This window comes from Mercenaria mercenaria, chromosome 16 (assembly GCF_021730395.1).
Source record: "Mercenaria mercenaria strain notata chromosome 16, MADL_Memer_1, whole genome shotgun sequence".
NCBI classification, from domain to species: Eukaryota; Metazoa; Mollusca; class Bivalvia; order Venerida; family Veneridae; genus Mercenaria; species Mercenaria mercenaria.
Genome location: NC_069376.1, coordinates 34,331,945 through 34,359,862, shown reverse-complemented (window position 1 = coordinate 34,359,862; position 27,918 = coordinate 34,331,945). Strand labels below are relative to the sequence as shown.

The 27,918-nt window shown below is 35.6% G+C and overlaps 1 protein-coding gene and 1 long non-coding RNA gene across 3 annotated transcripts; both read right to left on the bottom strand.

The window, feature by feature from the left end:
- Positions 1-65: 65 nt before the first annotated feature.
- LOC123540702 (uncharacterized) lies at positions 66-27,137 on the bottom strand. 2 transcript variants are annotated; one of them, XM_053526679.1, is made up of 5 exons: positions 27,002-27,137; positions 24,801-25,426; positions 20,403-20,637; positions 13,008-13,144; positions 66-4,761 (listed from the first exon to the last, which is right to left on the bottom strand). In XM_053526679.1, the coding sequence occupies exons 1-5, from the start codon at positions 27,015-27,017 to the stop codon at positions 187-189; spliced, it is 5,589 nt and encodes a 1,862-aa protein (XP_053382654.1). In that variant the 5' UTR covers positions 27,018-27,137; the 3' UTR covers positions 66-186. The 2 variants fall into 2 exon arrangements, with proteins under 2 accessions (XP_053382654.1, XP_053382655.1); XM_053526680.1 differs by having other exon boundaries at positions 27,086-27,137.
- LOC128549613 (uncharacterized) lies at positions 15,475-16,854 on the bottom strand. The gene is made up of 2 exons (XR_008367819.1): positions 15,879-16,854; positions 15,475-15,607 (listed from the first exon to the last, which is right to left on the bottom strand). It is a non-coding gene; the product is annotated as an uncharacterized LOC128549613 (long non-coding RNA).
- Positions 27,138-27,918: the final 781 nt, after the last annotated feature.

The window sequence follows — 27,918 nt, the reverse complement described above, 5'->3', positions numbered from 1 at the left end:
ATAAATGTTTCTTTATTAGGGACTGCTTCTTGATATGAACCACTTACAGATTTATTTGTCTGCATATTGTTTCCATATCCAGATATTTCATGACCAATCTGTTCAATTGCATGGTCACTTTGCCTCTGTAGATACAAGTCCTGATAATTAGCAGCAACACATTCTTCATCCTTCAGATCTTCAGACTCAGGACTCAGGAACTTCATCATTACAAACTTTTCTCATACCAATAACAACAGATATTTTAGAAACCTCAGTATTTTCTTCCATGCCTATATGTTTTACTTCTTCCTGTATGTTTTCATCATTATGGACTTCGTGTAAGTCATTGGAATCTTTCATTAATACAGTGTTATTGCTCTTTTTGTCTTTTTCTTTATCAGTATGAGAAACCTTTACCAACTTTGTCTGCTTTGATACACAAGCACTTAGCTTATTTTGTCTCATCTCCTGTTTTAAAGACGCTTTCTGTTCAGTTATTTTGGGAGACTTCTCTATTGACAATCTCCTCAAAGCTGTAAGGATTTTACTTGTACAATCATCTGCCTCTTTTGGTGGTTGGCTCTTGGAATTCTTAGCTCTTGCAAAGATGGTTGCTGGTTTTGTATGTTGCTGATATTTTGATCTATCAAAAGGACCAACCTTGTCAAATTTTTTATTCATGGCAAAATCTGTGTGTGATCTTGCACTCAAAGCAGGAGGATCTTTCTTCATTTTTATCCCAGCATTTGATACATTCATTGCAGTTCTGCCTTTACCAAAACCTATACAAGTCTTTGGCCTTCTTGGAGAGGCAATCACAAACTTAGAATTAATCTGTCTTTCACATTTCCCCTTGCGATTTTGTTTATCAATGTTTGTCTCATGGTTAAAACAGTCATTGTTCTGTTTAGGAGCAGCCTTTACTCTGCTCTTGTCTAACTGACCTTCATTTTTCTGTTTGTTAGATCTGTTATCAATAGATAAATTTCCAGTATTTCCATCTTTCTTTGCATGGGCAGAATTCCAGTATTTTTTTCTTGAGAGATGCAGTTGTAGTTTTCTTTTTTCTTCTCTTTTCTCTTCAATTATGTCCTTGAAACTCTTCTTTCGACTTGTGCTCTGTTTTTCTGTAACCTGCCCTGAGGAAGGAATAATAACCTTTTGATATTCATCTCCTTCTCTCTCTTCAATTTGCTCTCCAATGTTAGTCTTTATGTCTGAAACTTTTATCTGATTTCCAGGTGATGCAACATCTTCCTCTGCTTTTGTGTTCTCAATGGCTTGTTTTGTTTTGCTAATCACATGTTTAATTAACCTTGATTTGTCAATAAAATCCTCCGATGCCTTGATAATTTTATCAAATGTTGTGCTAGACAATCTTTCTTCTTCACTAGAATTTGATTTAGCAGGCTTATTTCCTCTGTATTCACTGGTATCAGTTTCTTTTCTGGGTTCACTTCCAACTGCTTCTTTACCATTTGTAGTTACTACAATGGTATCTTTTTCCAATATGTTATCTTTGTCCAGGATTATTTTCTTCTCTTTTACACACACATCATTTTCAGTTGCAGTTGCCTGAACAAAAAATTGAGCATATTTAGGTATGATTACATTCTCAGACACAGGGTGAACTATATCCTCACCTGGTACTTTATAATACAGCTGAGTATTCACCTTTGACAGAGTGTGTTCCCTTGGCCTTGGGTCAAGCAATTTGTTTTCCTCATATTTTAATTCACTTTTTGATCTTTGACAATTAAGGCCTGTCTGGTGAGAACTACCCAACAATGCATACTTTCCATTTTTTGTGGTTGTTGTGGTCACTTCTGACAGGCATTTCCTTGTACAATTTGTTGACTCCAAATGAGTACAGTCCTTTTCTGGCAAAGCGGATATCACATTGGTATTAGGAAGAAGTGCTTGTATGCTACTGATATAGTCTAGGGACTCCAATTTGCCAGGAGTAATCTCAAAATGTCGAAAGTTTGATAACTTGTTAAGTGCTGAAATGTTACTGTTCTTTCCATCAGCACTGTCATACATCATCCCACATAAAGTATTTTCTGCCTCTTGCTTGTCTTTGTAATTGTCAGTCTTTTCATGACCTTGAAGACAACCAACATGTGTGCTATTATCAAATCTATATGTCTGGCTTAGAAAAGGAAAGGTCTCCACTTTGGCAGGGTCATGATTAACATAAAGAGCAGTTTGTTGGTTTCCAACAGAATTCACAGACGTGCTAGAGACAAAGGTATGTGGTAAAAACTTTTCAACATGCTTTTCACCAGCAGGATGGCAATTCTTTGGAACTAGCAACTCCTTATCTGAATGCAGATGTTTGTTTTCAGAAGGATCCGTTGTTAAGATATCATTACCTTGGCAGAAAGTATGAGGATTATTTGAAGTTAAGCCTTTTTGCTGTGAAGGACAGTTTGTTAATTTTGTCTGTGAGTAATGGTACATCTGTTTAATATCCTCATTAAAGGTACTGGAGCTATCCTCTCTCTGTTGTTGTGATTGTTCAGCACTGGACATGTAACCAACAGTATGAAAATTTGCTTTTTTACTCACTTGTAAACTTGGTTGCGGTTGTTTCCTTACAACTGGTTGGCTTAGAGTGAATGGTGATGGAATAGTTACAGGCTTAGGTTTAATTTTAACAATGTCTGGTCTCATAGACTTTGGGTTCTTTTTTCTTGCAAACTCGTCATATATATCAGGTGTGAGAGAAGAAGATGAGCCATAGTTCTGAACTTCATACTGATAGTCAAGTTTAAATTGACCATTTCCTGTTCCAGCATGTACAATTTTATCGTTGTCTGCAGTAAGAGGGGAGGGAGAACTGTATTTATTTGAATATTCATTGGCAAAATTTTCTGAGTCTTGCCTTTCAATGGTCTCATTTGCAGATGCTTGACAACAAACCTGTTTATCAAACATATTAGGTGAAGCGCAATCTCTGGAAAATAATGAACACAATGAAGTCTTAAATGATTGAACTCTTCCATCTAATGGAGTAGAGTTTGGCCTACATCCGCAAGATCTTGGTCGGTATGTACCCATATTCCTTCTCTTCACTAAATCAGCTGACTTTGAAAGTCTACCAGCTATATTAAGGCTCTGCTCTACTTCATTTTTCCACTTTTTTACCCTTTGTTCCAAAAACTCTGATGAATTTAAGTCCTTTAATTTGTCATATTGTTTCATAGCTTTTCCTTCTGCAGCAAGGTTTCCCTTTTCATCTTGATTTCCAGACACTGAACGAAATGAGCTGAATGCCTGTTTCTGTAGATTATTTACAATTTTTTCATGGAGCGGTCCTGTTTTATTTGTTGAAAATGAGTGTGTACAAGATTCAACAGCTGGACTACCAAAGCTGTCCCTTTGTTTATCAGCTGAGGATTGTCCGAGTTCATATGAATATATTGTTGTAGTCTGCTGATATGGCTTCCCTTCTAAAACTACAGAAAAAGGGTCAGTTCTAGGTCGATGTATAAGAGCTTCAGTTCGGTTTCTTCTGGCTGTATCTTCTGTGGATTTAATTAGTTTATGTGGAATTGTTTTACTCTTTTGTATTTTTTTTGGATCTGCACCAAATTTGTTATACCATTTTCCTCTCTTCCTAGTTACTGAACATGCTTGTTCTGCAGTTGGTGAGGAGCTCAGTTTGACAGCTGGAGCATTAGAAGTGTACTTAAAACTTACAGGAAGTTCATCCTGTATCTCAGCAGACGAGATTTTTAATGACTCTCTTCTGTTTCTTATGGACTGCAAATTTTCAACCTTTTTCTTAGCTATATTTGGTTTCTCAAAAAATGGTACATTCTCCCGATGTATGCCTTGTGCTTTCTTTGGTGTAACTGACACATGAATGCCGGCCATTTGGGAGTACTTCATGCTTGCCAAATCATAAGGAGACACTTCTGATATTGGTAATTCAGTTTTCAGTGGTATGCATTGTGAACAACGCGAGCTTGGTTTGTTGACCTCAGCAACTTGTTCTGCAACTGGATGGAAATATTCAGTCATTTCATCTGATTTTGAGCCTGATTTATTTGAATCACTTGAACCTGATCTTTGTAATGAGGATGCTATTGCATTTGTGATGGCTGAGTTATTTGCATCTCTCTTACTTATGACACTCTTTTCCTTTGTTATTTTTCTGGCTGGGTTTCGGCTCCGCAGTCTTGATTTTATACCTCTTGAACCAGTGTCCTGTTCTGTAGCATCTCTATCTACTGCCTTTGGTTTTTTATTCTTTCTTCTTGCTTTATGTGGTTTTGTTTTCTCACAACTATTCAGTTCTGAAACTGTCTTATCATCTGCCTTAGGAACATCTATTTCTTTGTTTCTTCCTCTACTTAATGTTTTGATTTTTTCTGTTCCACTAGATTTCTTTTTGCTTTTCTTCCCAGAACACTTTATCACTTTCTTTTCAAGTTCTCTTTGCTTCTCATTATCTTCATTTCCCTCATCTGATTTAGTTGTAACTAATTCACTGTCCAGGTTAGATGATTCTACTGTGCTTTCTATCTCATCTACTACTGTTTTAATGTGGGCTTGACAATTCTGATCACATTTACAGTAAGCTGTATCCTCAAGAGATTCTTCAGAAAGAATGGCTAGAGGACCACTTAAATTTTGACTTTGAACATTTTCAGTTATGTCATTTATTGTCGACAATGAAGGAGAAGGTTGTGTTGGTACTGTTTGTTTCCTTGGAGCTGCATTTTTCTGTTTGTTTGTTATAGCTTTGTCATTTTGTCCCACATCCGTTGTCTAAAAAATCACACATTATTCTATTTTGTATCACATTATGGAAACTTGTTGGAGTACAATTTCTCATGTAAACAACCCTACACTGTTTTTGATACTGCTTTTACCAGTACAAGAGGGTCATAATAATCGCTCACCTGAGTAATATGAGCTACATGTATCAAATGTCGAACTGATGCTAAAATACTAAGAAAGTAGGTCAGTAGGTCGCATTCATGGTCACTGAAAGCCAGTTTTAAGATAAGTGTGCAAAACTGTACATGTCACCAAAATTTCAAAGCGGTATCTTAAAAATCTAGAAAGTAGCTCGGGGTGGGGCCTCTTTTTACCCAAGGGGCATAATTCAAACAATCTTGTTAGAAATCAACTAGGCAATGATACATACCAAATATCAAAGGCCTAGGCCTTGAACTTTCAGACAAGATTTTTTTTTCCTATATAAGTCTATGTAAAACTTGGGACACCCTGGGTGGGGCCTCTTTTCAACTGAGGGGCATAATCTGAATAATCCTGGTATAGAGGACCACTAAGCAATGCAACATACCAAATATCAAAAGCCTAGGCCTTCCAGTTTCAGACAAGAAGATTTTTGAAGTTTTTCCTATATATGTATATGTAAAACTATGGACCCCGAGGGAACGGCCTCTTTTCACCCAGGGTAATAATTTGAACAACCTTTGTAGAGTACCATAAGGCAATGTTACATACAAAACATCAAAGGCCTAGGTCTTGCAGTTTCAGATAAGAACATTTTTAAAGTTTTTTCCTATACAAGTCTATTTAAACCATTTGACCCGGGCCTGTGCAGGGTAATATTTATCCTAGGGGGGTAAATTAAACAAACTTGGTAAAGGACCAATAGATGATGCTATATACCAAATATAAAAGCCCTAGGTCCTGTGGTTGTGGACAAGAAGATTTTCAAAGTTTCTCCTATATAAGTCTATGTAAACCATATGACCCCCAGAGCGGGGCCATATTTGACCCTAGGGGGATAATTTGAACTAACATGGTAGAGGACCATTAGATGATGCCACATACTAAATATCAAAGCCCTAGCTACTGTGCTTTTGGACAAGAAGATTTTCAAAGTTTTTCCCTATGTAAGTCTATATAAACCATGTGACACCCGGGGCTGGCCATATTTAACCCTAGGGGAGTAACCTGAAATAACTTGGTAGAGGACCATTAGATGATACCACATACCAAATATCAAAGCCCTAGCTACTGTGGTTTTGGACAAGAAGATTTTTTTAATTTTTCCTTTCCGTTGCCATGGCAACCACAGTTCTGCATGGATTTCAATTCTTTGGGCAATTTTGACAGGGGGCACCCAAGGATCATTTCTGTGAATTTTAGTGTAAATCTGCCCAGTGGTTTTGAAGAGGAAAATTTTTAAAATTTACAATATAGCCATATTGGGAAAATAAGCCCCGCCCCCTGGGGGCCATGTTTTTTTACCGAAACAGAATGGCTTAGGCAATTTTGGTAGAGGGTCACCTAGAGATCATTTCTACAAAATAAATTTGAAATCCAGCTAACAGTTTCTGACAAGAAGATTTTCAAAGTTTTTCCTTTCAGTTGCCATAGCAACCACAGTTCTGCATGGAATTCAATTCTTTGGGCAATTTTAAAAGTGGACCACCCAAGGATCATTCCTGTGAAGTTTGGTGTAAATCTGCCCAGTGGTTCTGAAGAAGAAGATTTACAAATTGTTGACGGACATCGAGCAGTCACAAAAGCTCACCTTGTCACTACATGACAGGTGAGCTAAAAAGAACATATATGTATAAATGCATTTTTAGGACGCTAGAATTCTACTTATCTCTAAATCCTGTGATCATATAACAAGAGGACCATGATGGTCCTGAATCGCTCACCTCTTCCCACATGACCCAGTTTTGAGTATGACGTCGTTTTTTCTATTATTTGACATAGTGACCTAGTTTTTGAGCTCATGTGACCCAGTTTTGAACTTAACCTAGATATTATCAAGATAAAAATTCTGATTAATTTTCATGAAGATCCATTGAAAAATATGGTCTCTAGAGAGATCACAAGGTTTTTCTACTATTTGACCTATTGACCTAGTTTTCAAAGTTACGTGACCCTGTTTTGAACTTTACCTAGATATCATCAAGGTGAACATTCTCACTAATTTTCATGAAGATCTCATGAAAATATGGCCTCTAGAGAGGTCACAGGGTTTTTCTATTTTTATACCTTCTGGCCTAGTTTTGACCGCACGTGACCCAGTTTCAAAACTGAACCAGATATCATCAAGGTGAACATTCAGATCAATTTTCATGAAGATCCATTGAAAAATATGGCCTCTACAGAGGTCAAAAGATTTTAATAATTTTAGACCTACTGACATAGTTTTTGACCGCACATGACCCTGTTTCGAACTTAACCTAGATATCATCAAGATGAACATTCAGACCAGTTTTCATACAGATCCCCTGAAAAATATGGCCTTTAGAGAGGTCACAAGGTTTTTCTATTATTTAACCTACTGACCTAGTTTTTGATGGCACGTGACCCACTTTCGAACTTGACCTAGATATCATCAAGATGAACATTCAGACCAACTTCCATACAGATCCCATGAAAAATATGGCCTCTAGAGAGGTCACAAGGTTTTTCTATTATTTGACCTACTGACCTAGTTTTTAAAGGCATGTGACCCACTTTCGAACTTGACCTATATATTATCAAGGTGAACGTTCTGACCAACTGTCATACAGATCCCATGAAAAATATGGCCTCTAGAGAGGTCACAAGGTTTTTCTATTTTTAGACCTACTGACCAAGTTTTTGACTGCACGTGACCCAGTTTCGAACTTGACCTAGATATCATCAAGATGAACATTCAGACCAACTTTCATACAGATCCCATGAAAAATATGGCCTTTAGAGAGGTCTCAAGGTTTTTCTATTATTTGACCTACTGACCTAGTTTTTGATGGCACGTAACCCAGTTTCGAACTTGACCTATATATTATCAAGGTGAACGTTCTGACCAATTTTCATGAAGATCTTGTGAAATATATGGCCTCTAGAGAGGTCACAATGTTTTTCTATTTTTAAACCTACTGACCTAGTTTTTGATGGCACGTGACCCAGTTTCAAACTTGACCTAGAAATCATCAAGGTGAACATTCTGACCAATTTTCATGAAGATCTTGTGAAATATATGGCCTCTAGAGAGGTCACAAGGTTTTTCTATTTTTAGACCTACTGACCTAGTTTTTGAAGGCACGTGACCCAGTTTCGAATTTGACCTAGATATCATCAAGATGAACATTCTGACCAATTTTCATAAAGATCCCATGAAAAATGTGACCTCTAGAGTGGTCACAAGCAAAAGTTTACGGACGCACGGACGACGGACACTGCGCGATCACAAAAGCTCACCTTGTCACTTTGTGACAGGTGAGCTAAAAACTGTGTCCAGAAAGTTTCTCCATAAAAAAGTAGTATGTACAGGTCATAAAAGGTCAAAAGAAAAAGTTAAACATTATATTACTGGGATGTTGTTTTGTTCATTACAATACGTGGATTACTCACTTCAACAACTACTTAATAATATTGTTTTAATATAGACTTAGTTTCGAGAGAAAACAAATAAAATTTTACAGGCAGTTTTTGTTGTACATCATTTGAAATTTCAAATTTATTTCTTTTTAAAGGAAGGAAATTTAACAAAAGGGTCATGATGACCCTATATCACTCACCTGTTAAACTTGGCCTTGGAATCATCAAGATAAACATTCTGACCAAGATAGGGTCATAAATGTGGTCTCTACAGTGTTAAAAAGCTTTTCCTTTGATTTGAGTGGTGACCTAGTTTTTGACCCCACATAACCCGAATTTGGCCTAGGAATCATCAAGATAAACATTCTTACCAAGTTTCGTGAAGGTAGGACAATACATAAATATGGCCTCTAGAGTGTTAATAAGCCTTTCCTTTGATTTGAGCGGGTGATCTAGTTTTGACCCCACATGACCCAGTTTCGAACTTTGCATAGGAATCATCAAAACAAACATTCTGACCAAGTTTCAAGAAGATAGGATCATAAATGTGGCCTCTATAGTAATAACAAGATTTTCCTTTGATTTGATTCCTAGTTTTTGACCCCATATGGCCCAGTTTTGAACCTGGCATAGGAATCATCAAGATAAACATTCTGACCAAGTCTCATGATGATAGGGTCATAAATGTGGCCACTAGGATGTCATCAAGTTTTTCCTTTGATTTGACCTGGTGACCTAGTTTTTGACCCCTCATGACCCAGTTTGGAGCTTGCCCTAGAGATCATCAAGATAAACATCCTTTGCAAGTTTGTAACAAATCAAAGCATAAATGAACCTCTATATGGCTGAAAGGGCCAATTTAATGAATAGAATTGCATAACTCTAGAACCCATGATGGAATCTAGCAGGTTTTCAAAAGGAACACGAGATCTTCGTGTGACTTAAGTTGTAAGTGCGGTTAAAATCAAATGTAAAATGTTACTTCTATCATGTTCACAAGGTTTAAATTTACAAAAAATGGCTCTTTCTGGGGTCAATTAGGGGCCATAACTCCAGAACCTATGACTGAATCTGAAGGATTTATCATGGAATCCAAGATCTATTGTTGTTAACTTTAGATATTTTGCAAGTTTGTATCAAATCAAACCACAAATGAAGTCTCTATATGGCTGCAAACGCCAACATAGAAAATTTTGGCCCTTTAAGGAGCCATAACTCTGGAAACAATTATGGGATCTGGCCATTTTACGAAAAAGACCGTGATATTATGCCAATACAAGTTGTGTGCAAGTTTGATTAAAATCAATTGCAAAATGTGGTCTCTATCGTGTTCACAAGAAATTGTGGATGGACGCCAACGACGACGGAACAAGGGCGATCACAAAAGCTCCCCTTGTCACTATGTGACAGGTGAGCTAAAAACGTTACAAAGTAATGCACTACTCCCACTAATGATATGAGCCTGAAAGCCTTAAGTTTGCAATCCACATGAAAATAAAATACAACAAGGGCTGCAAATAAGAACACAGCATAAACATGTATACCCTGAAATTAAAAAGTTGCTAGTTAAAAGTGGTTAGTAAGAAATTTTGTTAGGTGTGTATACATAGTCATTTTCTTTCTCCATAAGGCCATACCAAATTGATATGTCGTTCGTCGGAACTACCGCATCAATAATTTCATTCCCGAGAATAAAAAATAAAAATCACCCGCCCGCACGTACATAAAAATCTCCGAAAAAAAATTTTTTTTTCCCGATTACGCGGTCCGGAATAATGACGGCAAAGCAGGTTTTATCGCTGTTTTAATGCGTCAAAGTGATATTGATCGGATTTCATGCGTCCGTAATACATGTTACTGATGACCAAAACTCAAAAAGTCAGGAATTATGGTGTTGTTCATCATTTGTTTTAAATCTGGAGTGTCTGTGCAAGTGCCACACATGGCCTTCGATGTGTCGGTAGGTAATGAAGTAGGCACGTTCTACTTTTGTTCAATACAGTGAAAGGAACGAAGCCCGACTTGTAAGACGTGCACGGGATTTGGAAATATTGTTCAGATATAGTTTTCAAACCATTTGTTATCAGTTGTTTAATTCATTATGTTATATCTAGAGCCCAAAGCTGAGGCCGACTACTATCTTAAAAAAATGTTTGTTCACAGATCCTGACCGACCTATCACATTGTCTAGGCCCAAATCGTTTTGAACGTAACTTCTTTAGTACAGCAGTCAGATATTCTATCGAAACGCATTTAGTCAATTTAAAAATTGTTTAGCTTTTCAAATAAGTAGTGTAGATATAAAATCTGTCCTTTTGTAACCCCAATTTTGCCTGTTTGTCTATTACTTGGCTCTGAATTGATAGAACGACAAAAAAAAAAATGAAAAAAACAGACCTCCCCAACTCTAAATTTCTAGTTCAGTCAAAGCAAAACAAACAACACTTTAAGGGTGGCCATATAACACTTTAAGGGTGGCCATATTGGGATCATTCTTTGTCAGTCTTGTTATCATTTTTGCCTGAAATGAATCTCCATCACAAAAACATAAGCTAGCCTGATCTGTTAAGAAATTATTCCAAAGGGATTCGAGCAATGTCGAAGCATCTGTATGACCAACTCTGTTTGGTCTCACTGGTCAAGTGGTTTTTAATACTTCCCTTCACCTCTATGGGTTGGAGTTCCACTAGGGGCACAAAGTTGTTCATGTGCCGAAGCCATCTAACTGTGTTTCAGAAGGAATGTTATTCCACACATGTGCCTGTTTTGTCTTAAATATTCCTCATGCTGTGCCATTAAATAGGCAGGCCTTCAGATTAATGTAGAAAAATCAAAATTAAAAAGAAGACACTCATCCCTTAGAAATTAGAACTTAAAAAAAACAAAGTGATTCAGTGAGGTTTGGCAAGAATTTATTTGCAAAATCATTCATGTAGTCTTTAAAACATAATAAAAAAGCTATATACTGTGTTACCCACACTGTAAATGTTTGATTTCTGTGTTATTTCTAAAGAAATGTTAACTTCATGTATAATCATAACCGCCTCCTCAAGGGTCCAAGCTGGGAAAAAAAATAAAAAAAGCCCGCTCGCTCCATGTAAAATCTACCCGCCTCTGAAAAAATCAAAATTGAGAAAAAAAAAATAAAATAAAAATTTCGCTCGCCCGCTCCAATTTTTTTTGAAAATTTTCCGAAGAACTATTAATCAATTTGGTATGGCCTAAAATTAGACTGATTAAATTCGATGAATTGGTATCCCCAGCCAAAAGGGTTTGTGGTGAGGAATGGCAAAAAGATATATCCGGTAGAAAGTTAAAGATGTTAAGCAAAAAATTTCAATAGTCAAAATCAATTTAACAGAAAATGAATACTTTATTTGGGTGGGTGGGGGGAGGCAGTGGGAATGACTAGGGGAAGGTACAAAACATCACATGCTGATTATAAATATTAATGGAAAATCAAAAATGAAAAAAAAAAAAAAGCGTGGTGGGGGGTGGGGAATGTATGATCAGAGTGGTAGGCATGATTCAGCTGGGTGGAGGAGTGAGGTGGGGGAACAGTACAACTTTGCATGTTGATAAATATTCATGGAAGGTTTGAAAAAAAAAAATAATAAAAAGGAATGATTTTTTTTTTTGTAGGGGTGGGGTTGGAAGTGGGAGTGACCAAGGCAAGGTGGTGACCAGGTGTGGGTAAACAACTTCACATGTTTATAATGAATGTTCATGGAAAAGAATGAAAGAAGTTTGACGAAATTCTACCAATTGGTTAGTTTGTTATGTACAAATCTGTAGTTTTTTAAACAATTAATGGGCAATAACTCTAAGGAAAATTGACAAATTGAAAAAAAAATGACAAGCATCATCAAAGTATGCTGATTCATATCTATTTCAAGTTTCATTAAATTCTACCAGCTAATTACTGAGAAATGGCTGCAGACGTGGATTTTTCGTTAAATCAAGGGCAATAACTCTAAGGAAAATTGACCAATCAAAAAAATAAAAAATAAAAAAAATTGACGGGCATCATCGCAGTATGTTGGTTCATGTTTATTTTAAGTTTCATGAAATTCTACTTGCTAGTTACTGAGAAAAGGCTGCGGATGGACATTTTTAGGCATTTTTCATTACATCAAGGGCAATAACTGTAAGGAAAATTGATCAATAAAAAAAAACAACTTGACGGGCATCATCGCAGTATGTTGGTTCGTGTTTATTTCAAGTTTCATGAAATTCTACCTGGTAGTTACTGAGAAATGGCTGAGGACGGACGCACACACAGACGGACGGACAACGCCATTTCAATTCCCCCCTCCAGATTTCATCGGCGGGGGATAAAAAATCCTACTAGCTTTTTGATGACTTTGACCTAGGATGATGTCACCTTCCAAAATTAGAATGTCATCTTCCAAGATCAGAGCATTCTCTGTGAAAAAGTACATCATAGTCTCGCAGCAGTTGTTGAATGGAATTACTGCTGTCTAACAACATTAAACCCGAATATAGCCAGTCTCTTTCAGTTTTACGCCATACCATATACTCAAAGACTATGCCAGTAAAGGCAAATCTGTGATAAAGAGCATCTGTAGACACAGTCAGAGTCCACTTGTCTCCAAATACAGCTAGCTTCATTTCAGATGATTTTTTTTCAGTGTGTATTAAAGTGATAATTACAAAGAAGAACTGAAAATAGTCATTAAATTTATAAATACCTGACAATTTAGGGTGACAACACACACATCACCAGACATTACTTCCAACCTTCCTCCCCACATCCTGTCGTAGCCAAGCCAGAACTCAGACCAAGACATCATCAGACTGCATGTAGTCAAGCACAACCAGAATGTATCTGTAATTTATAGGCAGTTAACTTGTGTAAAAGGACCTTGACCTATATTCACCAATGCTGTAGGTAGGCTTTGACCTGTTTTCATCAATGCTTACAGTGGACATTGACCTGTAATTATCAATGCTTACTGTGAGTGGACTTCGCCTGTATTCACCAATGCTTTAGGTAGACTTTGACCTGTATTCATAAATGCTTACAGTGGACATTGACCAGTATTCACCAATACTTACAGAGGAAATTGGCCTGTATTCATCAATGCTTTAGATAGGCCTTGACCTGTACTCATCAATGCTTAACGTAGACATTGTCCTGTATTCACTGCTTATTACAGTGGACATTGGTCTGTATTCATCCATGCTTACAGTGGACATTGACCTGTATTCATCAATGCTTACAGTGGACATTGACATGTATTCATCAATGCTTACAGTGGACATTGACATGTATTCATCAATGCTTACAGTGGTCACTGATCTATATTCATCAACGCTTACAGTGATCATTGACCTGTATTCAACAATGCTTACAGTGGTCACTGACATATATTCATCAATGCTTACAGTCAGGGCTTCGGAAGTTTGCCGGTTTGTCGGTTTTGGACCGATTTTTGACTTTTCAGACCGATTCGTGAAGTGAAAAAACGAAAACAATCGGTCCCTTAAAAATGGAGAAAAGTATAAATTTCGGTCTGATATCTCAATACACGATCACCTGCCAAGTAGGAAATTGTTGGTCGCACCCTCAGATAATCAATAAACATGTCAAACGGTCTGATTGTCCTTTGATAATCGGTCCGAAATTAGCACGTGACACAATCAGTGCTCGCGCGGCACATCCTTTAATGTTTGCAGACAGCCGACTGCAATGTATTAAACATTTTTGACTGGTTTCCAAATGTTACTGACTGGATCCAAATCATTTCGACGTGGGATCCACTTCTTTTATCTAGAATTCGACGGATGGTTTATTTCAAAAGGTTATGTTTGATCGCGGTAGAAAACAAAGGGTCACTGCAATTTAATCAAAGAGCTATAATTGTGCATTATAGGTCTTTGATTTAATGAGACATCACACGGAAAACCGATAAAAATAATTCTTATATTTAATTGATTTGAAAAAATACATGATTCATTTGTTGGGGCTCCAGTTGAAACAAGTGCAGAAAGTCTTCTTTGCAAACCGACTGTACAAGAAAAGAAAATGAAAAAAATGGACTGGCAAACACGAATGATAGAGAGAACCGGAATGGCGCTGTTTATCAAATCGGTCTTTTAAAAAACGTTTCAAAATGAAATTTTGTTTACATCAGAAGAGAACATATAACTTTATAAAATGTAGTTGCTTAATGAAGTACAACGTAAGTGAAATGAAACATCAGTGGCCAACCCGCGTGACATTTTGGTACTATGCATGCGGGAAATTCGATCTCAGCGTTCACAAAACGTACACATTCGGTCCGAGGCAGAGTATTCTTAAAATACTGAGGCTGTTTAGCAGAGAGTATGTATCGTGTAATTCACTTTGACGCACTGTATTTTATAGAATTCCGTCAAAGAATGAGGAAACATCACAAAGTATCTGCCGTGTGTATGGTACCGAAGTCACGTGCGTTGGCTTAGACTAGTTACGTACGCGGTGTCAATGCCTCGGCAATTTTATCCTTGCAAGTATTTTCTTGGAAAAACATTGAAATTTAAACAAAGTAACGATCACACATAACACTGAATAACTGTCTTCATTGTATGGTAACTCGCGGTGACCGGTAACTCAGTTTTAATGCATGACATGCTTATTTCTTTACACTATCACATTTTACAAAGTATGTAATATTGGAAATGTGGTGGGTGGGGTAGCGCCAATGTCAGGATTTTCGTTTCGGACCGATTGAGTTATCAAAATTTCCGGAGCCCTGCTTACAGTGGACATTGACCTGTATTCATCAATGCTGACAGTGGTCATTGGTCTGTATTCATCAATGCTTACAGTGGACACTGACCTGTATTCATCAATGCTTCAGGTTAGCCTTGGTCTGTATTCATCTGTGCTTGAGGAAGGCCTTGGTCTTTATTTATCGATGTTTAAGGTAGGCCTTGGCATGTATTCATCAACCCAGTAGGCATTTGACGTCGGTTAGACGTCGTATAGACGTCGGACCCCGACGTCGGATTAACGTTGGATTTTGGTTGGATTTGCAAACCGTTTAGACGTCGGATCCTGACGTTGGCTAGACGTCGCAATCCGACCATTTTCCAACCTAAATCTAACCACTTTTCAACCAAAATCTGACCAAATTTTCAACGTAATTTGCAATCAAACAAGTAATCAACACATGTATTTTATCATCTTTATTTCATATTATGGCGACGTAAGTCTAATACAATAAGTCCAAAAAGTAATGCAGTAATTGAAACTTTCAAGTTTCGTCATTTTTGTATGATTCTTCAACTCCGCCAACATTTCCACCTGAAATGTATAAAATTTGACAGTTTCATTATTTAACATATACAAATATACTAGTGCTATTACTAAGAGCATAATTAATACGTGCCAAACAAATATGTAATATTTTAAATTCTATGAAAAAAAAATATTCTATAACTTCGTAAAACGTAATTAAATGCAATTGCTTTTTAAAGTAACAAACAAAAATAAGTCATTTAAAAAAAAAAAGAAAAAAATACGGAATCAGTATAACTTTTAAAATAAGTATAATTTTTAAAAATCTGTTACTCACGTTGTGGATCCTTCCCTTTGTGTAAAGTATTTATAAACTTGCTCTATCTTAACCCAATAAATATCAAATTACAGGAAGACTGTGTAAACCGATGCAGGCTTATCTCGCGAGTGTGTGACTTATAGACAACATGTGTAGAAGAGAAGATCTATGTGAATTTAGAATAATTTATATATGTGTATAGAATGCATTTTTATCTTTAACAGTTTAAAGTTCGTGAAAAAATCCGTCTCCGAAAATAGACACTCTCATGCAATATTGTAACATAATTAATATAATGCTTGTTGTGAGAATGAACTATTATTAATAATTAAGCGCATGTCCAGGCCTTTATGAAAACAAGTAAATATCTTTAAACTATACTAGCAAAATTATACCAGTTAGTTTTATAACTAAAAACATTTATCAGACTTTCTATCCAACCTAATGCCAACGTCTTCTAGACGTCTAAGTCTGACGTCTATTAGACGTCGTGGATATGACGTTGGTTAGACGTTGGATTCAGGTCGCCGACGTCGCGACCAAAATCCAACGTCTAACCAACGTCGGTACGACGTCAGGTGTTTACTGGGAATGCTTATATTGACAATGGCCTGTATTCATCAGTGTTTACAGTGGGTGTTGGTCTATATTAATCAACACTTAAGGTAAGACTGGCCTGTAATCATCAATGCTTACTGTGGGCATTGGCCTGTATTCATCCATGCTTAATGTATGCATTGGCCTGTATTTATCACAGCTTAATGTGGGCATTGGCCTGTATTCTTCAATGCTTAATGTATGCATACGCTATTATTCATCAATGCTTAATGAAGGCATTGGCCTGTATTCATCAATGCTTAAGGTAGTTCTGCACGTTTGAAAAACCGGAAGTGATGGCGTAACGTCATTTTCCCGGAAAACGTATAATAAAGCCTGGATTCGGCGTACGGAAATAAAAATCAATTTATGAATTAATCGAAACCTGTGAGTAAATTTGTTACAATGGCACTGTTGCTATATTTCTTAAGTCAAAATATGATATTAAAACATGTGGCACGTTAAAAAATTCAAAATAATGTCTTAAAATTAACGTGAAAAGTCCGGTTCCCTTTAATCGTGGTCAAATATCTCAAAAATAAGCACACGGACCTATACATTTTATTTCACCAAATTATAGGCCATGTATTTATTTACAACTGTGAGAAGTTTCATCAAAATCTCCATTGTAGAAAAAATTCTATTCGCGAAAATGTTATGAAAGTTATGATTTTCCTATAGACTCCCATAATGAAATATTGCGTGAGGTCCAAATTTTTCAAATCAGCCTAGCAAAAAATCAAGCACACGACCCTATCTTTTTCATTTGCTGAATTTTCTAGGTATATTCTGAAGTTATGAAAAATTGGAGTTTAATTAAATTCTACATTGTAGAAAAAGTTTCGATCCAAACGTGCAGAACTACCTTAAGGTAGGCTTTGGCCTGTATTCATCACTGCTTATTGTTGGCATTGGCTTGTATTCATAAATGCTTAATGTGGGCATTGGCCTATGTTCGTCAATGCTTAATGTAGGGTTGGTCTGTATACATACAAATGTAGTTGCTTAACTCATTAACACCTGCAGCCATATCGCCGCTTAATTACTGGCATCAATTTTCCGATACATTCCTGAGCCACTTATCAATTTATCTGCTTTGTATGCCTGTGGATTTTCACTGATAATCAATAATCAATAAGATCTAGGCATCCTTTGTTCAATATTAGGGACAAACATCTGTTTATAACAGGTGAATAAAACTGAAATTTTCACATCTGATACTACAATTTATGATCTATTCAAAAATTTTAAATTTAGTATTATTTTAATTTGCAAAATTGTTTCACAGGCCTACTGAACTAATACGAATATGGAAAACTGCAATATTCAAGAAAGATTTGACAAAAAAAAAACAGCCATTATTTGATTATTTTATATTTATTCAAATATCATTTACCGCTAAACTTTAAAGCAAATGACATTATAAAAGAACAGAATTATGTTTTATTTAATAAAATTAAAAATACTGAATCAAAAAGAAAGACTCTGCAGTATAATAGAATGAGAAAATCAAACAGGAAATACCTAGAAATAACTTTGTAGTTTCGATATTTAGTGATGAGTATATTGAAAATACATGCTAAATAATAAATATTTTGATAGTTTCGATCGCTTCCGGGTTTTATAAATCTTTAGTGTAAAATATTTAATTAGTTGACTTTAACAGCAGTCAAATTGTTAATACTCTTGCTAGCATAAAATCACGTCACGCGGCATACAGTACTATCAGGCAGATAGCACATTTTTGCGATCCTCGGCATAATAAGTAACACGCCTGTTATCTTTTGACGGATAAATACGACATGCGGTACTCGATAAGAGTTAAAATGAACACATAAATGCGATCTGCGTCCTTAATGAGTTAAGGTAGGTTTGGCCTCTATTTATCAATGTTCAATGTTGGCATTGGCTTGTATTCATAAATGCTTAAAGTGGGCATTGGCCTATGTTGGTCAATGCTTAATGTAGGCGTTGGTCTGTATACATACAAATGTAGTTGCTTAAGGTAGGTTTGGCCTGTATTTATCAATGTTCAATGTTGGAACTGGCTTGTATTCATCAATGCTTAATGTGGGCCTTTGCCTATATTCATCAATGCTTCAGGGGCAGTAATTCTAAAACACATGATGGAATCTAGCCTGTTTTTTTAAAGGAACCGAGATCTTATTGTGACTCAAGTTGTGTTCAAATGTGGTTAAATTCAAATGTAAAATATCACTTCTATCATGTTCACAAGGTAAAAATTTACAAACTCTGGCTCTTTCAAAGGTCAATTAGGGGCCGTAACTCTGGAACCTATGACTGGATCTGACAGATTCATCATGAAATCTAAGATCTATTGATGTTAAAGATATTTTGCAAGTTTGTATCAAATCAAACTATAAATTTTGGCCCTTTAAGGGGCCATAACTCTGGAACCAATGATGGGAACTGGCCAGATTTCAAAAGGTGGTCTTAAACTAGGGAAATGCAGCTTCGATAATTTAGTGCATGATTTTAATACACCCTAAAACACATTTTCATATCAAAATATCCACTTCGAAAAGTGAAATTTTAAAAGATTTGGTCGGGAGAGATAAGATCAAATTATATATTCAAGAGAGGTAATTCGTACAATTCGATGACTCAGACACTGTACAACTACTTTCTCTTAGTTGAAAAGAAAATTTAATTCAATGTTGAAGGTTAATTAAAAATCAATAAAGTGACAACTCGCTGTCCAGAAACATGGTACTGTTAGACCTTAAAACTACACGATTCGGTGGCCCTTAGTTCGGGCCTTGAAAAAGTACAAGACCTGATTTTAGAAGTAAAAAAATTAGCTTTTTAGTTTGGAGGAGACTCTAGCTTTGTTCACATGAAATTTCAATTACTAGATATATCTCTTCCCTGAGTTATCATGAAAAATATTCCAAGTGTCCGGTTGTAGGACGCTAGCCAGAATTGTGTTCACAAATTGTGGACAGATGATGGACACAGGGTAGTCACAAAAGCTCACCTTATCACTATGTGACAGGTGAGCTTATAAAAAGTCTGACAACCTGTATGCCAAAAATTTCTTTATTTATTAAACAGAAATCATTTTCATTCCAAACTTCACTGTAACTTTGACGCTAAATGATTAACTGATCCACAAAACAAAAAGGGTCATGTACTGACTACAGGCAGTCAACCTAGTATGAAGTTTGTAGGCAGTTTGCCCAAGGGTTCTTCAGTTATTGAGTGAAAACTGTTTTTAGTTATTAGGTCACTGTGACCTATATCTTTGACCTACTGACCCTGAAAACATCACTGGCCGCATGCAATTATCCTATGAAATTTGATATTGTTGGGCCACAGTGATCTTTAGTTACTGACAAGTCTCAAGGTAATTGTGATCTTGACCTTTGACCTTCTGACCCCTAAAATAACAAAGATAATATAAAAACCACAGGCAAACATCCTATGAAGTCCGACTATCGTAGGCCCAAGAAATGTATAGTAACTGATAGCCTAGGAAGCTAAATGGTCCACAGACAGCCAGTTTGAGCAAAACAGTTCAGTCATTGAACTTCATTTGCTTGAACTTGGAAGATTCATATACCACCTTTCGCTCAAACTGAATGTCAGGTTCCAGCAAAATATCTATAAAATGTATATTTTTCAAGGGCTCAAACTACTGATAACATGGACAAATTTTGCTTGTCCCGTCGAGTTCGAGCTAACAAAGTTCAACTGTTTTTTTTGCTGAACATTAATCCTTACCCTGCTGAATTTCTAAAATGGACTGGTCCATCATTCATTCTGGGCAATACCATTTCGAAGGGGTGTTCTCTGTAAATTTACTAACTGAATAGCAAACAGTGAAGATCATGATCAGACTGCAAGGAACTGCAGGCTAATCTTGGTCTGCACTGGTTGCATAGGAAGAATCACTTGCAGCCAGCAGGCTAAGTGTTACCCTACCGTATCCATTCTGAGAAGCCAGGAAACGTGTCAGCTGTATGCCTTCCTCTGTTGTGCACTGACAGACACTCTGCAGGTATTCCTCTCCACACTGTCCAAGTATATACAGCCGCACCACCTCCTCTAGAAACCCCTCACAGCCGGGATACAGCTTGCACAGAAGAGCCAATGGAAGCAGAGTCCTGGAAGTACTGCCTCCAAGCTTGGTTTGAGCAAATGGTTCTGGTCTATTTGGCTAAACAAGATAATTTAAGATAAAACTGAATTGGAACACCTATCAAACTATTTTGAAACTTCAGAAGAAATTATCTGGTATAACAGGGTGTAATTTGTGGCCAAAAAGTTTGTTCTCACAAGATACCTGTTCTGGCAAATGCTTTATTTATACTTTCCAAATTTTTATTAAGAAATATTACTAAAATAATCTCATAATACCATCTATCGGTGAATATTAAATAACTTGTAGCCTTTGTTACAGTCAACAGGAAAAAACAGTTTGCCTTAAAAATATTGTTAGATAACTCACCTCAAGTAATGGTAATTCTGAATGTTTGAAACAAAATTTTTTGTACAATGTAGAATTTTTAATTTAAAAACCATATTTTTGAAAGCATTATTGTATCCAAAGGATATTCAGCCAATTAAGAAAGATAGAATTATGTGTCACAATACTAAGGGTCCTCCAGTCAATTTTCATATTGAGCTTCTATGGGAAAAAAGCACTTTTGATAACATTTTGGCTTAACGGCATTAGCCAAGATAAAGGGTACCCCTGTTGTTGCACATATGGTGAATTCTAAACTCAATCAAAATTTCAGATTTTATCATATGATTTCCTTTGAGCACAAGAATCTATCAGGGTTTTCTTCAATTATGCGAAATAAAAAAGTTACGGATGCTCAAGGAACCACACCTCTTAGGGCCTACGGACTCTACATGCCAAAGCATAACATACCTAGATAACACAGAAAAAGTTATTTATGGTGTTGAAAATAAGTTAAATAGTTGCATTAAGATGTTTTCAATATTGCTTTATGGAATATAAAGTTGATTTTATGAATTTTATAATATATCCAGAGCTGGATATCAAAGTACCATCAAATGAGACAATATGCACTGCCTTCCAATTTACATTCTGAACAGAAAACTAAGAAGAGTATGGCAAGCTTCCTTGAAACCTGTTAAGAAATATGTATAAATAGAACTAAAGGTTTCAGATAATAGCTTTAAACACTTTTCTGATACAGAACCCAATACAAATTGATATCAAGGCCTACGGACTCTACATCCATGTATGGTTACTAGTAAAATAGTTGCTGCAGTATAATATTTCATAGTCAGTTTCCAGAATTAGTGATATTTTCTGACAGTCTTATAATTCTTAGATCATTTAAGAGCATTATATAACTAACAATTTTATTTTTATTTTTTTGCATTTTGATTATTTAAACTTTGTAAAGACACAAGTGAACAAACTGTTTTATCATAAGAAGAACATGAACAAATCATTGAAATGTGTCAGTGTACATCACTTTTGGTTTTAACAAGAAGATTAATCACATTCTAATATGACTAACAATGCTTTAATTATCACAACGATATTATGTTGACGTCTTGTCAATGTGATATTTAGAGCCATGTTCCCATCAAGAAAAAGCACTTTCAAGTATGTTTGTAAATTAATCAACACATTTGTGCAATGTGACATTTTGTTTAAAACAAAATGTCACATTGCACAAATGTGTTGATTAATTTACCAACATACTTAGTTATTCGCTTTGCTGAATAATTCACAATAATTTTCATTCGAATTGAACTCTACCGCAAGACGTATTACCATTTCTGGTCCTGGTGTGTATAAACAAAGACCTGCTATTGGCGCCATGCTTGCGCGAAGAAACAGTTCCATTATGATTATATTTGATATAAATTTTACAATAAAGAAATTATTAGAATCGAAATAATTTATAGCAAAACAGTGCTTTATCAATATCACTATTTATACACTCAGGCGGTTATATGTCGTCCGAAATAATTTCACTCGGGCTGTGCCCTCGTGAAATTGAAATGTCCGACGTATAACCGCCCATTGTGTATAAATAGTGATAAAGCACTGTTTTGCTATAAATTATTTCTTAAATAAAACATGTTTTAACCTAGAAAATAAGTTCCTGAATTCAAATATAGAATGGTTGCATATTTAAAATACAGACTAATATAGGGCTACAGACTCTACACAATATGTTTCTTCCCTGCTTCAGTCAACAGTACACAAAATTATGCCAAAAAATTGCTTTCTTCAGCTATTTGGTTCCTTGTTACAGGTCTCATGTTTGATATGTTTGTTTCTTTATATTGTCTGGAAATAGATTGGTAAATGTAACAGAAACGCGACTCGTTATGGAAGTGTACAGTCCGTAGGCCCCTTGTATAACATTTTAACTTGTATTTATTATCAATATATAAATACTTTGTTAATACAATTTTTATTATAAGTCTGATACAGTGTATCCTTAACCGTACTTTATGATACTAAACAAACATCTATATGCATTAGATCTGTAAGATTAGTGTTGGAAATTGGCAAAAATATAATTAATTTATTACAATTATATCTTTTTTCCCATTATACTGTTTACTATCAACATCTTAGATGTTTGAAAGAATGACGTTCTTTTGTTATATCATTAATGAAAAAAATTATTAGTATTAGATATGATTATTGCATAAAAAATGCTGATTTAGTTGCATGAATATGGTGGGGCTACAGACTCTACAGGGCTACGGACAACCATTTTTTGTTCAAAACTTTTTTCTGCTTCTTCTCTGAAGAAATGTCTTTTCTGTAGTTAGTATGTGGGATAACACGAAAGTAGTCAAAGGTTCATTTTTATATTGCTCTTGTTTTTGTGCAAGCGGTACACTGTTGAAAATGGGGCTACGGACTCTTCATAAAAATGTCAGATTCAGCTATCATTTTACAGAAAATAATGTAGTGCAAATCAATATCTTGCTTTTAGATGCTGGCAAATATGTTTCTTTTTCATGATTATAATGATTATATCTGCCAGTTTAAAGAATAACTTTGGTATTCCCTTTGTAGAAACAGAGCAGGTAAAAACCATCAACGCATAACGAAGTGATGGATTTAGTCATTTATAAATATCTTGAATATTTTCGGACCAATTTCAAATCTGTAAAAAGTATGTCTTACCAGAATGTCATTTGAAGTTTGAAAACTTGAAATAAAAACTGTAACAAACTAAAATAGTAATTAAATAAATGGTCAAAAACTAATGAATTTTCCTTGCAACAGCATAACGATTAAAAATGAGCCATTTTTCGACTCTCCAACCCTAGTAAATAAAAAAATACTGAACAAAAGTATGATAAACCATACATCGCCAGAAAGCGCTTATAAATATCTTTTTAAAAAAGAATAAGATGATATTGTATTCCTTAAATATTGTCAAGAATCAACATATAACACAGGGGAATATATGAAAGTGCCCATTTATCTTGGCTTTGCCGTTAAAGAAAATGTTTGTTTTTTTTAAAAGTAGACTTTAATGAAACTTTTCTTAGTTGTATAAAATTTACCTATTGTTAATTATGTATGGATTAGTTTGCTTGAATATACCAAATTAACCTAATATCAATCCAAGTCCTTACAGTGCTGCTACTTTATATGAGCCGTGCCATGAGAAAACCAACATAGCGGCTTTGCAACCAGCATGGATCCAGACCAGCCTGCGCATCCTTGCAGTCTGGTCAGGATCTATGCTGTTTGCTAACAGTTTCTTTAATTGAAATAGGCTTTGAAAGCGAACAGCATGGATCCTGACCAGACTGCGTGGATGCACAGGCTGGTCTGGATCCATGCTGGTCGCAAAGTCACTATGCTGGTTTTCTCATGACGCGGCTCATATTATTATTTTGAATTCTTATACAACACTATCTATTGTTAAAATTAGCCTTTAAGCGAGACTGTTTAACACTTAATGAATGGGATATAATAGATCCCCACAACATCTTCACTACCTGCGTAACAGCAACTAGGCATTATTCGAGGTTTTCTGGATAAACAATGTTATGCTGTCCCTATCTGGTTAATAAAAGGAGTGACCACCTTAAATCAATTACAAACATAGGAGGTTGTTGGTTCAAATCCCAGCAAGGGATGTTGAATTCTTACTTTCAAGGAAGTGATCTAGCTGACTTACTGAAAGTTGGTAGTTCTACCCAGGTGCCAGTAATTGCATGAAATAATACACAGCTGGACCTTGGGTAGTCTTCCTCCACAATTAAGCTGGAAACTTAAATTTTGCTTTCTTTTTTAAACCTAATAAAACAGACAAGTTAATTAACTTTATGGATACAGTTAATTAAATGTTCTACCTCCAAAATTCCATCATCACCATCATTATCAAGTCTCCTACTGAAGTCATGTGACCTTGAATGTCCCCTGCCGCTGTCCTGGTCATTGTTAGGTATATGTATCTCTCCTCTTGCCGCACTCTTTGATATTCTTCTAACAGCTGGCAACAACATTTTCCCAGATGCCGAACTCAGAGGGATCTTAAAACTTGTGTTTGCGTACTTCTCTGTAAAAGTTTTCAACATTTTTGTGCAGTTAAACACAGTCTGATTGTTTGGCTTTGTATGTTTTTCCTTCACCATGTTATACAGTAGCGCTAATCTGGCACCATCTCGGAGACTATCAATATCAACAAGAAGCGTTCCATGTGTAACAAACATGAAATGTTTCAGGAACATAAGCTGCTCAAGCTGCGAACAAGGATGCATTGCCCTCTCATAGGCTGGATACCCGAGTATCAACTTCAGGGCATCAAGAACCACACAGCACTGGGGACTTGGACACCACAGCATGATTTCTTTCAAATCTGACCATACTGCCATCTTTCTATTGTTGGTGACAACAAATGGTAAATGGTTTAGCCTTATCAAGGCAATATCAACTGCACTTCTCTTTCTGTTCTTCATAATCTGCTTTTTTATGCTATCTGAAACACATAAAAATAGAAATTTACTTAAATAATTTAACCTTTAGCCTGCTTAATTTATAAAATGGACTGGTCAATCATTCGGTTTTTGCGATACCAATTATTCTTCGAAAGTTTTCAGTGAAAATTAACTGAATGAATATATATCAAACAGTGCAGATCACAGTGCAGATCACGATCAGCCTGTATGGAAGTGCTAGTTTTTGAACAGCCTTTATAGCATATCAGCAGAGATATAAAAAGTATCAAAATCAAACTAATTCTAAGTAAAAAAGGGATACAACTCATAAAACATTTGTGCCAGAGTAACTGACCTTGTGCCATGATGAGGATGATGATCTGGAAAAACTGATTCAAGTTTTAATCAAATTCATTATTTAAGTAATGACAAAGATATATAGTAAAAGTGCACCACAATTAACCTGAAATTCTAAGTAAAAAGGGGACATAACTCATGAAAAAGTTACGGCCTTTTTATCATATGATGTGGATGATGATGTGGTACAACTATTTTAAGTTTGAATCAAATCCATTTGGTAATAGCAGAGATAAAGTGACAGTGCATCAAAACTTTAACCTGAAATTTTAAGTACAAAAGAGGGATAAATCATAAAATACAGGTGTCAAAGTTATAGCCCTTGTGTCAAATGATGTAGGTGGTGATAATGAACAATGATTTTAAGTTTGAATCAAATTCCTTGTGAAGTAATAGAGATAGTGAACATAAGATTCAAAGTAAAAAGGGGGCATAATTCATGAAAAATTGGTACCAGAGTTATAGTCCTCGAGTCATATGATGTGGGTAATGATGGAAACAACTATTTTAAGTTTGATTCAAATCCATTCAGTAATAACTGAGATAACGTGAAAGTGTGCCAAAACTTTAATAATATGAAATTCTAAGTAAAAAGGGGGGGGGGGGGGGTAATTCATAAAATATTGGTGCCAGAGTTATGAACCTTGTGCCATATGATGTGGATAATGATGAGGAAAGTTTGAAGCAAATCCATCAAGTTATAACAAAGATAAAGGGTTGCAAAGATTTTCAGTCTTCAAAATTCCAAAGTTAACATGAAACAAAATTGATCAAATCACATTTAAATTATTTTTATACACAACTACACCAAAATGTGTTTGGAAATACTTATAAATACTGCTGGAAGGCTGCCATTGCCACTGAAAATTTTAAACATTTTCATTTTTCCCAGACTTTTCTAAAATTTCATTTTTCACTGACCACTATCAAGATTTCCCTGACAATTCACTGACCTTGAAAAAATAATCATTTTTCCTTGTCTTTTCAAGGTAAGTGGCAACCCTGTGGACCCTGTCACCGAGATCATTTTCCCAATTCCACTGCCAATGTTTTGGTAACATTTGAAAGATGATGAAAAAAAGGCCTGACCTCCATCCCCTCCCGATATACACAAAACTTCCTCATCCTAAGATATATAACTTTGGGCCTATATTGCCTCGCTTTGCGGAACACTTGTGTTGTTATTTTACGGGTGAATCAAGCCTTAGATCGCGAAAACTCATTATAACTACACATTAAAATCATTGTTTCATGTTTACCCCATACAAATAACATCCATGTGGTTTAGTGAAGAGGTGTTTCTCACACATGTATTATGACTGCTTGCCACTTTGGCGTATTACCAAATATATGCGCCAAAGTGATGTTTCATCTTTCATTTTGTTTACTTTCTACCGATTCTTCGAAATGAAGAATTCTCGCGCGTGACAAACTTTTCCGTTACGAATAAATTCCAACCTTGACGTCTCCTGTCAAATCCGGTATTTGTCTTATATTCTTCTGCGGCAATCGCTTATACAATCATTATTTGGCTACAACTGATAGTAATGTATCGTTAATTTTATGTATGTTAGTCATTTGTTAGCATGAAATGTTACATTTGTCTAAGATATGGCAAAATCTTAGTTCATGTAACAAAATATTAATGAAACTTTAAAATACCCTTTAATTAAAGCTTTTGTCAGATTTTAAAGATGTTCTTGTAGATTACGCATACAAAATTTGCACGTGACGTACTCTTAAATTTAGTAAATTGATCTAAATGTACAAGAACAAAGGGTATTGTGGTGTAAGGATTTAGCTTAAATTTCAAAGTACACGAAATGGTTCAGACACTCAAGTTGTTTTGTAAAAGGTTTCATTTGGTTATTGTTAATTGTTTGGATATAGGCCTATAAATGATTAGAACTAACTTAATTGTCTACTATTTATTTTTCAAAACTGGTTCTTCTCCTTCCATATACTGTTTCAGGGCAGGACTCAAACAAGGAACGTGTTTTCTCTAGCTATTACCAGGAACATAAATTTCTGTTTAAGTCTTGTCTACTTTAAATAAATCTAAATAAGATAAAACTTATCTTACACAGGTATACAATGTTCCTGGTGACACTAAAGGGACTTACAAGAAAGCTCAGCTAATAAAAAATGCAAAATATCGATACCTAGAAACGCCAAG

Bases quoted from the DNA above. Each gene is read 5' to 3' on its own strand.
- LOC123540702 (XM_053526679.1), bottom strand. The intron at 20,638-24,800 runs GTAGAACATTTA...TATCTTGTTTAG, and splicing joins GTGATGATGGAATTTTGGAG to CCAAATAGACCAGAACCATT. The intron at 13,145-20,402 runs GTAGGGTAACAC...TATAAATTACAG, and splicing joins GGCTTCTCAGAATGGATACG to ATACATTCTGGTTGTGCTTG.